General features: G+C 59.9%; 1 protein-coding gene across 1 annotated transcript; it reads left to right on the top strand.

The window, feature by feature from the left end:
* Positions 1-6,179: 6,179 nt before the first annotated feature.
* On the top strand, positions 6,180-13,679 carry LOC134051631 (zinc finger protein 777-like). The gene is made up of 8 exons (XM_062505522.1): positions 6,180-6,203; positions 6,862-7,131; positions 7,264-7,390; positions 7,819-8,018; positions 8,798-9,030; positions 9,394-9,767; positions 10,390-10,497; positions 11,068-13,679. Exons 1-8 carry the CDS (start codon positions 6,180-6,182, stop codon positions 12,105-12,107), a joined length of 2,376 nt encoding a protein of 791 aa, XP_062361506.1. The 3' UTR covers positions 12,108-13,679.
* Positions 13,680-14,573: the final 894 nt, after the last annotated feature.

Raw genomic sequence — 14,573 nt, 5'->3', positions numbered from 1 at the left:
GAATGGGACAGAGGGCATTGTACTGTCCTTGATCATGGGAAGACCAGGGACTGGGACACCCCAGCTGTGCCTCACCATGCATGGAAACACCTCTGGGATGTGGGAAAAGCGAGGGAGAAACCAGAGCTGCTGCCAGAGAGGGATTTATTCCTGAGAGCCCTGATGGAAGTGTGGGAAGCAGCTCCCAGTTCCACTGACAGGCCTTCCCAGTGAGGGAATGTCTCCTGCTCATCCCGGGAACAGCTCCCAGGGTTGGGACATCCCACCCTGCTCCCTGATCTTAGGGAATCATTTCCAGGAGTGCTCAAACCCAGACCCAGCACTAAACCCCCTGATCAGCCCCTATGAGGGAAAACTCCTCACAGGAGGGGTTGTCCAGCCCTGGAAGGATTGGAAAGGCATGTGGATGCAGCACTTGGAGACAAGGATAGTGGTGGCCATGGCAGTGCTGGGGAACAGCTGGACTCAGACATCTCCAAGGCCTTTTCACCCTCAGCAACTTGGGATTCAGCACTCTGGAAGCCTGGGGTGGGATCTGAGGGAAGTTCTGCCCGGGGGGATTCCCAGGATTACCCAGGGAGCTCAGGAGCTCATAGGTGTCCAACACAACGTCCCGGTACAGCTCCCGCTGCCCCTCCGGGAGCACGTCCCACTCGGCCCGGCTCAGGAACACCATCACGTCCTCGAAGGTCACCGGCTCCTGCCACGGGATCAGGGTTCACACCCTCCTCAGGGATCACAGCTTCCCAAAGGGATCACAGCCTCCCTCAGGGATCACAGCCTCCCTCAGGGATCACAGCTTCCCTCAGGGATCACATCCTCACTCAGGGATCACAGCCTCCCTCAGGGACCACAGCCTCCCTCAGGGATCACAGCCTCCCTCAGGGACCACAGCTTCCTCAGGGACCACAGCTTCCTCAGGGATCACAGCCTCCCTCAGGGATCACAGCCTCCCTCAGGGTTCACACCCTCCTCAGGGATCACAGCTTCCCAAAGGGATCACAGCCTCCCTCAGGGATCACAGCCTCCCTCAGGGATCACAGCTTCCCTCAGGGATCACATCCTCACTCAGGGATCACAGCCTCCCTCAGGGACCACAGCCTCCCTCAGGGACCACAGCTTCCTCAGGGATCACAGCCTCCCTCAGGGATCACAGCTTCCCAAAGGGATCACACCCTCCTCAGGGATCACATCCTCACTCAGGGATCACAGCCTCCCTCAGGGATCACAGCCTCCCTCAGGGACCACAGCTTCCTCAGGGACCACAGCTTCCCTCAGGGACCACAGCTTCCTCAGGGATCACAGCCTCCCTCAGGGATCACAGCTTCCCAAAGGGATCACAGCTTCCCAAAGGGATCACAGCTTCCCTCAGGGATCACAGCTTCCTCAGGGATCACAGCCTCCCTCAGGGATCACAGCCTCCCTCAGGGACCACAGCTTCCTCAGGGATCACAGCCTCCCTCAGGGATCACAGCCTCCCTCAGGGATCACAGCCTCCCTCAGGAATCACAGCCTCACTCAGGGATCACAGCTTCCTCAGGGACCACAGCCTCCCTCAGGGATCACAGCCTCCCTCAGGGATCACAGCTTCCTCAGGGACCACAGCCTCCCTCAGGGACCACAGCCTCTCTCAGGGATCACAGCTTCCTCAGGGACCACAGCTTCCTCAGGGATCACAGCCTCCCTCAGGGATCACAGCCTCCCTCAGGGACCACACCCTCCCAGCAGGAGAAGACTTTCCCAGCCCAAAGGAGCTCCCAGGACATGAGGCCATGGACAGGACTATCTCAGGAAGGTGTGCTTCCCACCAGGGTGGGAATTATGGATCTGGGAGAAGGACAGGTTGGAATCCAGCGCCTAACACCTGAATCCAGAACCTAGGGATGCGTTTTACCATTCCTACCAGGAGCACTCCATGATCCCCATGGGATTGGGACAGTCCAGGACCCCAGGTCACCTGGAGCTGGGTGGGGGGGGAGCAGCACGCTGTGACCCCCCCCAGGGCCCATCCCAGGAAATTTGGGAGCGATCCCAATGGGGACAGGAGAACAGCGGGGCAGAGAGAGGGAGAGGGATGTGAGGGGGAAATGTGGGGGATGATGGGGGTTTGGGGGTGAGAGGGCGATGGGGGTGGGACTGGGGGCTGGAATGGGAGGTTTTAGGGGCAGATGGGGATTTTGGAAGGGATGGGGATTTTGGGGGTAACGGGATGGGGTGGGATGGGGTGGGGGTTAATGGGGGGTCTTCAGGGCAGAATTTCATAAGAGTGAGGGGCAATGGGGGGGGGTGATGGGGTGGGATCGGGGGGGTGATGTGGGGGGGTGATTTGGGTTTTCAGGGAGGGGCTGGGGGATGATGGGGGTGGGGTTCCCTGGCCATTGGGGCCGAGACCCGCCAGCAGCGGCCGAGGGGGCGCTGCGAGACCCCCTTGGATCGGGGGGGGGCGGGGAGAGGGGCCGGACATCGACGGCCCGGGAGGCGGCGAGGGTGTCCCGGGGCTCCCCCCGCCAGCTCCCGGTTCCTACCTGTGCCTGCCCCGTCATGACAGCCGGGGGGGCCCGGGGGTCTCGGGGGGGCCCGGGAGGTTCCGGGGGCATCCCGGCACTTCCCGCGGCCTCTCCCGCACGCGCTTCCGGTGTATGCCCCGCCCACACCGGAAGCGTCGCCATTGCCGACCGGAAGCGGGGTTCCGGAAGTGCCGCTGTGACCCCGGCACGTGAGGCGGGCCTGGTGCCGCGGGGTGCAAAAGCCGCCGGGAATGCGGAATGCGGCGCTGCCGTGGGCGGCTGAGGCACGGCTGGGCAGCCTTTCCAAGAGGGGTTTTCCCAGAGGGCCCTCCCGTGAGGCCGTTCCCTCCTGTCCTGTCCCTGTTCCCTGCGAGCAGAGCCAGGCCCAGCCCGGATCCAGCCAGCTTCGATCCCGTTCGGCCTCCAGAGTCATTGATTCTCCCGAAATCCCAAATTTATCATGAATTTCCCCAGGTTTTCCCGCACAGATTATTTTAAATCTGATCCCGACTCCGGTTTTTCCGTGGCCTTGCCTGAGGCCTGAGCTTGTGTTCCCCGCTACCCGCACATCCCTCCCTGCCGGCTCCTGGATAAGCCTCCTCCAGATTTCCCTTTCTTCTTGGATAAATATCCCAAGGATTCTGTATCTCCTGTGTGCAGCTTCTCCATGATTCCCTTCTTGCCAAGCCCGTGCAAGTAGTCTCCATCTATCTCTTGGAATTCCCTATGGAATTCCCCTATCCTGCCTGGACCCTTCACTTCTGTGCCACTGTGATAATTGATAAAGGATTCGTTTTAATCACAGAAGTTTTGGAGTTTGTATAAACCAGAATACTTAGATAAGACATGGAACTAGATAAAGGGAAATACATTATTAAAACCATTCTGTTTAAATCCCCCTGTTATGAGCATTGTGTTTTCTAAATAAATTGTATTTGATACCAGTTTGTAAAAACGAGGTTTTCCCACAGCCTGAAAGATTTTGCACAATCAGATTTCCTGCCTTTGGGGTAATCAACAGCAACCTATCTGCTAAGAGCAGACTTCCCACTTCTGCTGTTCTTTATCTACCAAAACCAGATGGTTGCTTGACAAATTGTCCGGAGATTTCACACAGCGGTCCCACAGATTTTTTTTTTTTTGACCACCACTGCTAACCTGGCAGAATTATGACAACAAAAATATGACAGTTATTGATTGCTACAAGGAAAACCATACTATAAAAAGGAGCTGCAAACGAAGGTTTGACCCCTCACGTTCCCCCAGCCGTCTGTATCAAATAAAGCAATCTAAATTTTGCTAAATATCGAGACTTTTTGTTTCTCATTTATAACACCACCAAAACCCAGAAATTGGGAATGAATCAAATTGCAGCACATCCTAAGGATCCTCGGGAGTGGCCAGGAGTAATTGCTTATCTCTAAACGGATACAGTAAGTCTGGTTAGGTTTAATGCCAATCCCCGACCCTGGAATTGTGGGAGTTATTGGAGCAACAGAAGCAGCATCTGGAATTGTTGTTGAAAGAAGGCTGGATGATCCTTACATTCCCCCCTAGCCCAGGCTATCCCAGGATTCCAGGACTCCATGAGAGGGGTGCAGGAGGAGCAGGACCCTCCAAGACAAGAGTTTTGGGGAGAAGTTTCCTGCAGCTCATCCCTTATCCCGAACTGGTCCTTTCCTCTCCCTGCGTCCGGCAGCTCCGGCTCCCATTGACCTTTCCGGGGTCACCGCGGTGACATCGGGGCCAATGTCCAAGCTCCGGGACAGCCGGGGTGACACCATGAGGCTGTGGCTGCTCTGCGCTGTCGCCGCCGTGGCCGTGGCCGGAGTGGCCGGAGCCGAGCACGGCGATCGCGGGATGGCGGCACGCGGGAGAGAGGTCGGTAATGTATGGAGAGGGGTAAAACTGGGAATAACGGGGCCGGGAATGCGGGGAATGCCAGAGCTCGGCACCGCGAGCGCCCGCAGCAAATCCCAGCGCAGCTTTTCCAGCCTCCCCGTCCCTGCGGGGCCGGGCTCGGCATTCCCGGTCCCCGGCGCGGCCCCGGCCCCGGTCCCTCGCAGCCGCGGCAGCGCACAAGATCCGAAAATGCCCGGGGATGGCGAGGGGGCACGGGGAGGACACGGCGGGACGGGGTTCACCGATGTTCCCATCACCTCCCGCTCCACGGGCAGCTCCCGGTGCTGCCCGCATTCCCAGCCCTGCTCTCCGGGAGATCCCGATCCGACCCTTCCCTCCGCAGGGCCGGCGGCGACCGCACAGACCCTGCTCCGGCTGCTTCTCCGTGCTCAGCGAGGTGAGCCCGCGCCGCCGGGATGCGGGAGTTTGGGAATGCGGAGAGTGGGATCTGGGGTTGCGGGATGGTCGCTCCCACACCCGCGTCTGTCCCGCAGGAATCGCAGTCGATGCCCTGGAATTCCCGTGAGGAGGATGCGGCTCAGCCGGGCAGGCGGGCACGGAGCGGGAAGGGGCTGGAGGTACCGGAGTGTGTCCTGAAGCTGCCCAGGAATGGGAATGGGATAATGGGATTGGGATGGGATGGGATGGGATGGGATGGGATGGGATGGGATGGGATGGGATGGGATGGGATGGGATGGGATGGGATGGGACGGCATCTCCCTCTCCCGGGCTCTGCTTGAGGCCTCGCTCTCTCCTGCAGGGCAGAGCCAGGAGGGAGATCCCGGAGCCGGTCCAGCCAGGGGGACATCCTGGGCTCCTCCCGCTGCTGTGACAGGTGACATTGGAGCCCCGGCAGGACCCCGGAATGCTGCTGGACACTGGGAGCAGCCCCACGTTGGGAGAGAGCTCAGCCGCCCACTCCCTGCTCTGAGCTGAGCCCCCCGCCCTTCCCACTCCCCAAAATGCTTCTGGGGCAGCTGCCCCTGCTTTGCCAAGTCCCCAAATAAAGCCGGCGCACCGGAGAGAGTGGATGTGTCTGGGGGGACACACACAGGGTGGGTGACCCCCGACAGAGCCACCCCACACTGGGCTGGGTGCGAGTGTGGGGACACCGGGGGTCTGAGCCAACCCGTGGGGTGTCTGCACAGGGGGACTGCGGGGGGACCCCAGGGATGGTGGAGCTGGGGGACCCTCCAGAGGTGCTGATCCTGGCAGTCCCTCAGGAATGTCAGTTCAAGGGTAGGGAAGATCCCCCAGAACGCTGGATCACAGGGATAGGGAGATCCCCCAGGAACGCTGGTCCCAGAGGAGGTGGGGCTGGGGGACCCCCCAGCGGTGCCAGTCCTGGGGGTTCCCTCAGGGCTCGCAGTTCAGGGGAATGGCGGATCCCCAAGAACGCTGGCTCGCAAAGATGGTGCGAGTCCTCAGGAATGCTGGTCCCACAGGAGGTGGGGCTGGTCCTGGGGGTCCCGCAGGGCCCCCAGTTCAGGGCCCGGCGAGTGTCCGGCCGGTGTCCGGGGTCCGCCCGCGGCGCCCCGGGACATTTCGCCCCGCCCATTACCTGGACCCGCCCCCGCTCCGGCCCCGCCCCTTTGACGTGACCCCGCCTCCTACTCCGGGCCCCGCCCACGCCTGCCCGGCTCTTGCTCCTCCCGCCCGCCAGGGGGCGCCGCTTCCCGCGCGGTGCCGCTCTGGCAGACGGCGCCCCCTACGGGCCCGGTGGCAGCGCGGGCGCACAGGGGGCCCGAGGCGGCGGTGGCGGCCGCGGCCATGTCCCGCCGGGGGCCCGCGCAGGTCAGGGCCCGCCCGGGCCACGGGCCGGGGTGCGCGACGGGTCACGGGACGGGGCGGACCACAGCGTTGCTGGGTCAGGGGTGTGCGGGTGTCCCACGGGGGGAGTTGGACTGCGGGTCAGGCGGGTCCCTCAGGGTCCTGGGCATGAGGGGAGGGAGGTGGCATGGGGTGGTCCCCGGGGTGGGGGGGGGGTGACAGTTCGGGGGACTCTGGGAGAGGCGGTTCGGGGAGATTGAGGGGTCCCCCAGGGGAGTTGGGCTCGGGGGACACCCAGGGGTGCTGGCTCTGGGAGTCAGGGGTGTCCCTCTGTGTCCTGGGAATGGATGACAGCTTCGGAGGATGGGGGGATGCCCCAGGGATGCCAGTTCACAGGGATGAAGGGATCTCCCAGGGATGCTGGTCCTTCGAGAGGTGGAACTGGGGAACCCCCCAAAAGTGCTGGTCTTGGGGGGTTGCCCTGGGGTGCTTATTCAGGGGGGTCTCCCTTTGGTCCTTGGGAAGGTGGGCATAGGGGGAAACGGGGTTGGCAGCCAGATCCCTGCGGAATTTGGGTTTGGGGAAATCCCTCGGGGCTGCCGGGGGGTCCTGAGCGGGTCCCCATTCCCTGACCGCCCTTTGGCCAGGGCCGTCCGTGGCCAAGCCCCTGAATCCCCCGCAGGTGTCGGGCAGCCTCCGGCAGAAGGCGGTGCCGGGCACGGCCCCGTCGGAGCTGCAGGAGCTGCAAAGCCGCACGGAGCGGGCGGAGCGGCGGCTCCTGGCCTGCGAGAACCTGGTCGGGGAGCTGGGCAGCGGCCTGGCCGCCCTGGGCACCGTCCTGCAGGGCTATGGGCAGCTGCAGCAGCGCCTGCTCAACCTGGAGAACCTCCTCAAAAACAGGAACTTCTGGATCCTGCGCCTGCCCCCCGGCTCCAGGGGGGAGATCCCCAAGGTAGCAGCGGCCGCTTCCCAGGGATCCTGCGGGACTGTGGAAGGGTTGGGGGCTGAGCTCCTGCGTGTCCCCATAGTGGGGCTGGACGTGTCCCGAGCCCCATGGCTCCAGGGGAATTCCCTGTCGTTCCAGGTGCCGCTCACCTTTGATGACATCTCGGTGTATTTCAATGAGATGGAGTGGGAGAGGCTGGAGCGCTGGCAGAAGGATCTGTACAGGGCCGTGATGAGGGGCAACTACGAGACCCTGGTGTCCCTAGGTAAGGCTTGGGGGGCTGTAGCTCATGGAATCATGGAGTAGCCTTGGTTTGGAAGGCTGCCAGATGGTCATGCCCTGGCATAGGTTGCCCACATCCCGGGAAGTGTCCAAGGCTTGGATGTGGCTTGGAGCAACCTGGGATAGAGGAGGGTGTCCTTGACTTCCACTAGAGGGAAATGTTCCATCCAAAGCTTTTCCCTCATTTAGGACTTTAGTTCATGTTCTGCTGGTTAAGATCCTCTCTGTCTCAGCTTCATGTGTACTTGGGAGTGGATCTTGCCTTGGAGACCAGGAAGCATTTGGAGTAGGGATGAGGTGTTTGTGTTTCTGCCAGGACTGCGATAGGGGACAAGGGTCACTGCTGGAATGTGCTTGGCTAAAGATATGGCTAAATCCTAATCAACCCCCCATCCTCTGTCCCACGCCCAGACTACGCCGTGTCCAAGCCTGACATCCTGTCCCGGATAGAGAGGGATGAAGAGCTCAGTGACAAGGAGAGTCAGGAGCCCCCACAGACACAGTCTGGGGATGGTCAGGAGTCCCTCCAGGCAGCAGAAGAGACGGACAAGGCAGATGAGGCTCCAGATGAAACCCCCATGGAAGCTGCCCCAGGTGGGTGCCAGGAAGAGGTGGCTGTTCCTCGAGATCTCGCCTTTGTTAGGAAGGAAGTGCTCACTCCATGGATTAAAGCACCCCGGAGCACCTTGGATCTTCATTCCAAGAGGAATGGTTGTGCTAGGTCGGATGAGTCCCACAGAGAAAAGCAGTCAAAGCCTTCAGGAGGGTCTGGAGCAGTGGGAAAGGCCTCCTGTAAGACTGGAGCTTCCAGAGACATTCCTGCCTGCTGTGGAGGGACAGGAAATATGCTGGAAAGTGAGGAACTGGGAGCTGGGGTGGGAGGAGGAGGAGGCTGGAGCTGCTCTGCTTGTCCTGAGGGAACAGGGGAGGCTGAGGAGCCTTGGGGCATGGATTTAGAGTGAGAGAGCTAGGCAGGAAGGTGGGAGATGCTGGAAAGGGGCAGACAGAGCTGGGAGCAGCAGAGATGTTAGAAGAGCCATGGTTTGAGGGCTCTTTCCTGCAGGATTCAGGAACTGGAGAGGCTAAAGGTACCCCAGGAGAAACTGGGCAGGTGCTCTCCCATGGGAAAACTCACCTGGAGCCCAGGTGGGAGTCTGGGGGTTGGACTGGATGAGAGGAAAAGAGACATAGAGGGTTCATGGTCTGTCCTCCTGTGTGGATCCTGCCACAGGGTCAAGAAGGTGGCTCTGCCATTGGGGTTGGAGCTGTTTGTGTCTCTGCTGGGGGTGGGAGAGGGGACAAGGGTTACTTTGGGAATCTGGCAGGATAAAGGTGCAGCCAAATCCTAATAAAGCCCCTGTTCTCTGCCTCGGGAGCAGACTGTGCCAAGTCCAAGCCAAACAGCCAGACCTGCATCAAGAGGGATGAAGAGCCTAGCAATAAAAAGGGTCTGGAGCCCTCATGGACACAGAATGGTGACAGCCAGAAAACACCAAAGATACAGACTGGGGACAGCCAGAAAACCCCACAGATACAGACTGGGGACAGCCAGGAACCCCCAGAGACACAGACTGGGAACAGCCCAAAATCCCCACGGACACGGAGTGGAAACAGCCAGAAAACCCTACAGATACAGACTGAGGACAGCCAGAACCCCCCACAGACACAGATTAGGGACAGCCCAAAGTTCTCATGGACACGGAGTGGGAACAGCCAGAAAACCCCACAGACACAGACTGGGGACAGCCAGAACCCCCCACAAACACAGACTAGGGACAGCCCAAAATCCTCATGGACACGGAGTGGGAACATTCAGAAAACCCTGCAGACACAGACTGGGGACAGCCAGAATACGTCATGGACACGGAGTGGGAACAGCCAGAAAACCCTACAGACACAGACTGAAGACAGCCAGAAAACCCCATGGACACGGAGTGGGAACAGCCAGAAAACCCCACAGACACAGACTGAGGACAGCCAGAACCTCCCACAGTCACAGACTGGGGACAGCCAGAAAACCCCATGGACACGGAGTGGGAACAGCCAGAAAACCCCACAGACACAGACTGAGGACAGCCAAAACCTCCCACAGAATGGGGACAGCTCAAAGTCCTCATGGACACGGAGTGGGAACAGCCCAAAGTCCCCAAGGACACAGAATGGGAACAGCCCGAAGTCCCCAAAGGCACATACTGGGGACAGCCAGACACTGCCTCAGACACAGACTGGGGACAGTCAGAACCCCCTCCAGACAGCTGTACCCAACAGTCAGAAGCCCCTGCAGACACCAGAAGAGATGGAGCAGCAGGAGAGGAGAGGAGACTGGGGAGAGGATCCCGTGCCCATGGAAGCTGGCCCAGGTGAGTTCCAGGGGTGCCAGGGAGGATGTACTTCCCCTTTCCCAGCTCTCCAGGGCTTGGTGGTGTCCAGGGCAGAGGATGTGGCCTTGGTGCTTGGAGAGGCATTGCCAGGGAGCCTTGGGATGTTGTCATGGGACAGTGGAAGAAGGTCTGGACATGGGAATGCAGCCTGTGGCAATGGTGAGGTAAGGTAAGGCTGCTTCATGAGGTGATGGCATGTGGCACCTTGGTGTCCTTCCTCCCAGCCCTCTCTCTGCTTTTGGTCCATGTGTGGCTTCACTCCAGTTCCTCCTGACACCTCCCAGCCTTTCCATAGAATTACTGGGGTTGGAAAAGCCCTCTAAGACCATTGGGTCCAACTGTCCCCCAACACTGCCAAGGCCCCATGTCCCCAGGTGCCACATCCACAGGGCTTCTAAATCCCTGCTGGAATGGGGACTCCACCACTGCCTGTTGCAGGGCTGGACAGCCCTTTCCAGAAGGGCTGATCCATATCCTGGCTCTTGAGCCACAGCTTTCTCCAGGTCTTCCACACCCTCCCAGTAATCCCTGGTTCATAATACTGGAGTAGGGACCTGGGAGGTCTCCGTGGGTCTTTCAAATCCCTGTTCCCTGCAAACAGAATTCCCCATCCTGATGATGAACGTGATGTCCCTGGGGGACCATCAGCCAGGGACGGTGGCAGAGGAGGACCCAGAGATGGAGGAGGACCCAGCAGAGCCTGACACTGGTGAGTCACCCTGTGCTGGGGACACAGGGCCTGGCAGGCAGGTGGGAAGCAGCTTCCAGAGCTGATGGGCTTGAAATAGGGAGGGAAAATGAAGTTTCAGGTGTTCCTTTTATTTTTTCCTGCAACATTGTGTGTTTGGATGTGGATCCCTTGTGCCACTGATCCCGATGACACCCATGGAAGGCTCAGCCTGGGAGCCCTTCAGGGATGGGCACTCCATCCCTGCCCTGGGCCACTGTGCCAGGGCTGGACAGCCTTTTTAGGGAAAGAATTTTCCCAATATCCAACCCCAACCTCCCCTGGCACAGCTTGAGGCCATTTCCTCTTGCCCTGTCCCTGTTCCTGGGAGCAGAGCCCAACTATCAGGAAATCGTGCAGACCCAGAATGGGGCCCCTGAACCTCCTTTTCTCCAGGCTGAGACATGCTCCAGCCCTTCAGTGTTGTTCTTGTCATGGGAAACCCAGAGCTGCCCCCAGTACAGCAGGTGCTCCAGCAGTGCCAGCACAGAAAGGGGACCTGGTGCTGTGTCACACCTGTGCTGGCACCAACACGGTGTCTCTCTGTTCCAGAGGATGCCTCACCCATGGAAGATGAAACACCATACGATGGGGCTTCTCCCGAGGACATCAAGGTGAAGGAAGAGGAACCTGAGCTGTTGGCAGAGGAATCCACACCCTCTCCCGGCTCAGAGATCCAGAAATGTCCCAAAAGCGAGCTGGTGAAAGCCAAGAGCAAGAAGAAACCAAACCGGTGCGAGACCAGCAACCTCCTGATGGGCAACTGCCGGCGCGGGTACGTGCGGGAATGGTCCCACCCCTGCACGGAGTGCGGGAAGCGCTTCCGCCTCAAGATCAACCTCATCATCCACCAGCGCAGCCACGCCAAGGAGGGGCCCTACGAGTGCCCCGTGTGCGAGATCGGCTTCAGCAACAAACGGCACCTGGACCTTCACCGCAGCATCCACATCAAGGACAGAGCCTTCGGGGCCAAGGTCTGGGGTAACGTGCACCCCGAGCTGCGCATCCGCCCGCGCAGGGACCTGTGCGGTGGCACCCACGGGCTGGGCAGCGGCCACGCCGGGGCGGCCTGGCTGGGCCAGCCCAAGGAGGAGCCGGACAGAGAGGGCCTGTCCAGCTCCGGGTTCGTGCGGCCGCTCAATTCCAGGCTGAAGTGCCCCTACTGCAAGAAGTTCCTGTCGTGCTCCGTGTCGCTGCGGCGGCACCTCCAGACCCACGCGCGGGACCGGCCCTACTGCTGCAGCTCCTGCAACAAGTGTTTCACCCGCAGCAATCACCTCCTGCGCCACAAGAAGATCCACGAGCGGGCTCTGGCCGCGCTCCAGCGGGAGGCCGGTGCCCAGCCCACCGCTGCTATCCCGGCATCCCTGCAGCACGGGGCTCCCGAGGCCGAGAGGAGCCTTTCCCAAGGAAACGGCAGCCCTGAGGCTGCAAAACCGAGCCTGCCCAACGTGCTGCTGTTGGGAGCGACGCCGCTGGAGTGCCCGGGCAAAGGCTCCCCGCTCCCTGACTGCATCAGGAAAGCCGTGCAGCCCGTGGTCCAGTTGGGATCAAGGGCAGTGGCTTCGGAAATGACCCTGGGACAGATCTGAACTGTGCGTCTCCCTGGAGAGAAGCTGCGAGCTTGTTGGGTTTGCACCCGCTGGGACACTGGGATTGGGAATCTGCTGCGTTTTAGGAGCTTCCTGGGTTGTAGAAAGAATGGGAAGCTTAGAGACCACAACAGAGAGCAAATAGCAGAAGCCTCCAGTGAACCATAATACTTCACCATTCTACTGACTTGCTCTTTGGAATTTTCCTAAGCTGACATTCCTGGGAGATGACCAGGTGAATCCTGGTCAACCAGGAGCAGAGTTTTCACATTTCTTGATGTTGACCCCTTGCATTCGGGAACACAACTGAAGAGGGCAGAGAGAAGGGAATGAAGCTGGCAGCATTCCCAAGCAGCCCTTTGCTCCATGGATCAAGATTCCCGAGACACCAGATAGAAAGTGACATCTCTGAGACCCCACCACATCCTGGCCACCCTTGCTACCCACCCTGGGGAGATCAGCCAACACCCCTTCCAGCAGGCTGGGAACACTGGAGATTTGCACTGGAAGATCCACAGGACAAACCTCACCCAATATTCTGTGCTGGCATATTCCAGGGATCCCGACAGGTCCATCAGGGAGGCCCCAGGCACCCTCAGGACCATCCTGCATGGGTGCAGAGAGATTTTAAGGAATACTTGATGGGTCAGCTGCAGCAGCACCCCTGATCCTCGTGGATGTGCCTGCACAGAGCAGCCCCTTGGCTCTGGAGGAAACTCCCACTCTCCCAACCTCAGCTTGTCCCCTTTTGCCCAAAATCCCACCATAATGAATCCTATGGGAAAACAGTTCTGCAGCTACCTCATGTGGGAGAGGGGGACCTGCCTGGAGGCAGCCAGTGGAAGCCAGGCCTGGCGCTGCTCCTGTGTCCCCAGAGCCACCAGAGCAGTGTCCTGGCCAGAGTCCCATGTGCATCCCACGTGCTGGGTGTGCGCAGGGAGCACATCCCTCCCGGAGCCATCAACACACAGACCCAATGGAGCAGCTGCTGGAACTCTTGCATTTAGTTTTCCAGGGCTTTTTTTGTTTTGTTTTCTTCAAGTTGTTTGATGTAATTATTTGATATCCTGAGGTCTTTGTCCCTCTCTGAGCAATGAACACTGGTAGGCTTTTCCCATCTTTCATTCTGAGTCACTCCCAAGGTGTGATGGTGCTGCTATGGGAAGCTTTGGGAGCTGAGGGAACACCTGTGCTACATCCAGGTGTGATCCTCAGCCACATTCTGCTCCATGGGACGGACAGCAGCATCCAGGCTGCTCCCTAGGAATACACATGACATCCCACTGCCCTTGGGATTGCAGTGTGGAGCACTCCCAGACTGCAGCAGGGGCCGGGAGGGGTGCTAGTGGTGGACAGGAGTGGTTGATGCCTTGTGGACATGTGGCAGTGAGCCAGTGGCTGGTTATCCCTGTTACCCCTGCCCAGGTGGAGATCCAATTGCTCCCCTGTTGATCCCCAGTTGCTCCCCTGTTGATCCCTGGGGCATGGCTGAACTGGTGCTGCCAGTGGGTGAATCCCCCCAGGCCAGCAGAAGGGCCAGCAGCCCCAGCCTGGCATCTGCTGTGACCGCGAGCACCATTTTCTATGACATTCCTGATCCCTTTCTCAGGCTGTGGAATCAATAAAGTATTTGTCTCTATGTCCAGCTGCTTTGGGGGCTGTGCCGGTGCCTGTGGGCACAGAACTGGGATCAGCCAGGAGGGTTTTGGGAGTCACTGCCAGCAGCTCCAGACCCCCCAGGCCACTGGGAGAGTTGTGGAATCCCAGCTAGGAAGGATGAGTGGCCAAAGGGAGCAGGGAAGGGCAGGGGATGGAGTGGCCCTGGCTACCACGGGTCCCTCAGCACTGCCAGGGAGTCCCGTGGTGCCCAGATTCTATGGAGAATCCTTTGGGGGATTCTTGTGGGGCTGCTCCACATTCCCATCATACATTTCCAGCAGGTAGTCCTGCATTCCTCCCCTGATGGCCCTGTCCCCGTTGGAGGCAGGGATGTCAATCCCAGCCTGCCCAGTAGCACAACAAGGAGACCACATCAGCTCAGTCTCTTTATCTGATTCTCTTCCCGGCTGGTCCTGCCACCCAGCCCCCACAGCCTTCTCAGGGCTATCAGCTGCCCCCAGGCCACTGACCACTCCCTGCACAGCGGTGGTGTTCGAACAACCCGAATTCCACCCTGGGATCAGACAAAGCCGCTCTCGGCTGAATCCACGGGGCAGCGGCACCGCCCGGCTCGGCTCCAGCCGCTGACCCTCCCCTCCTCTGCTGCCTCGTGGCCAGTCCCAGCCCACCCTGGGCTCTTCCCAGCCGGAACAACACAGCGGGCTCCCTCCTCCTCCTCCTGAGACCCAGGTGGTGCCGCAAGTCCCACAGAATCACGGACAAACTCCCGGTGCTTTCACAAGTCCCAGCTGGCCGGTGTGTCCCACGCTGAAGAACCACCGTCCCTTCCCTTCTCCAGCCCTCTGG

This window comes from Cinclus cinclus, chromosome 1 (genome assembly GCF_963662255.1).
Source record: "Cinclus cinclus chromosome 1, bCinCin1.1, whole genome shotgun sequence".
Taxonomy (NCBI): Eukaryota; Metazoa; Chordata; class Aves; order Passeriformes; family Cinclidae; genus Cinclus; species Cinclus cinclus.
The sequence above is the reverse complement of the archived record's forward strand: the minus strand, read 5'-3'. Positions and strand labels throughout refer to the sequence as shown.

Excerpts from the sequence above, each read along its gene's own strand:
- LOC134051631 (XM_062505522.1), top strand. The coding sequence starts at position 6,180 with ATGTCCCGCCGGGGGCCCGCGCAG. Across the intron at positions 7,132-7,263 it reads CCAGGGGGGAGATCCCCAAG|GTGCCGCTCACCTTTGATGA; the intron begins GTAGCAGCGGCC and ends CTGTCGTTCCAG. Across the intron at positions 9,031-9,393 it reads AGTGGAAACAGCCAGAAAAC|CCCACAGTCACAGACTGGGG; the intron begins CCTACAGATACA and ends CAGCCAGAACCT.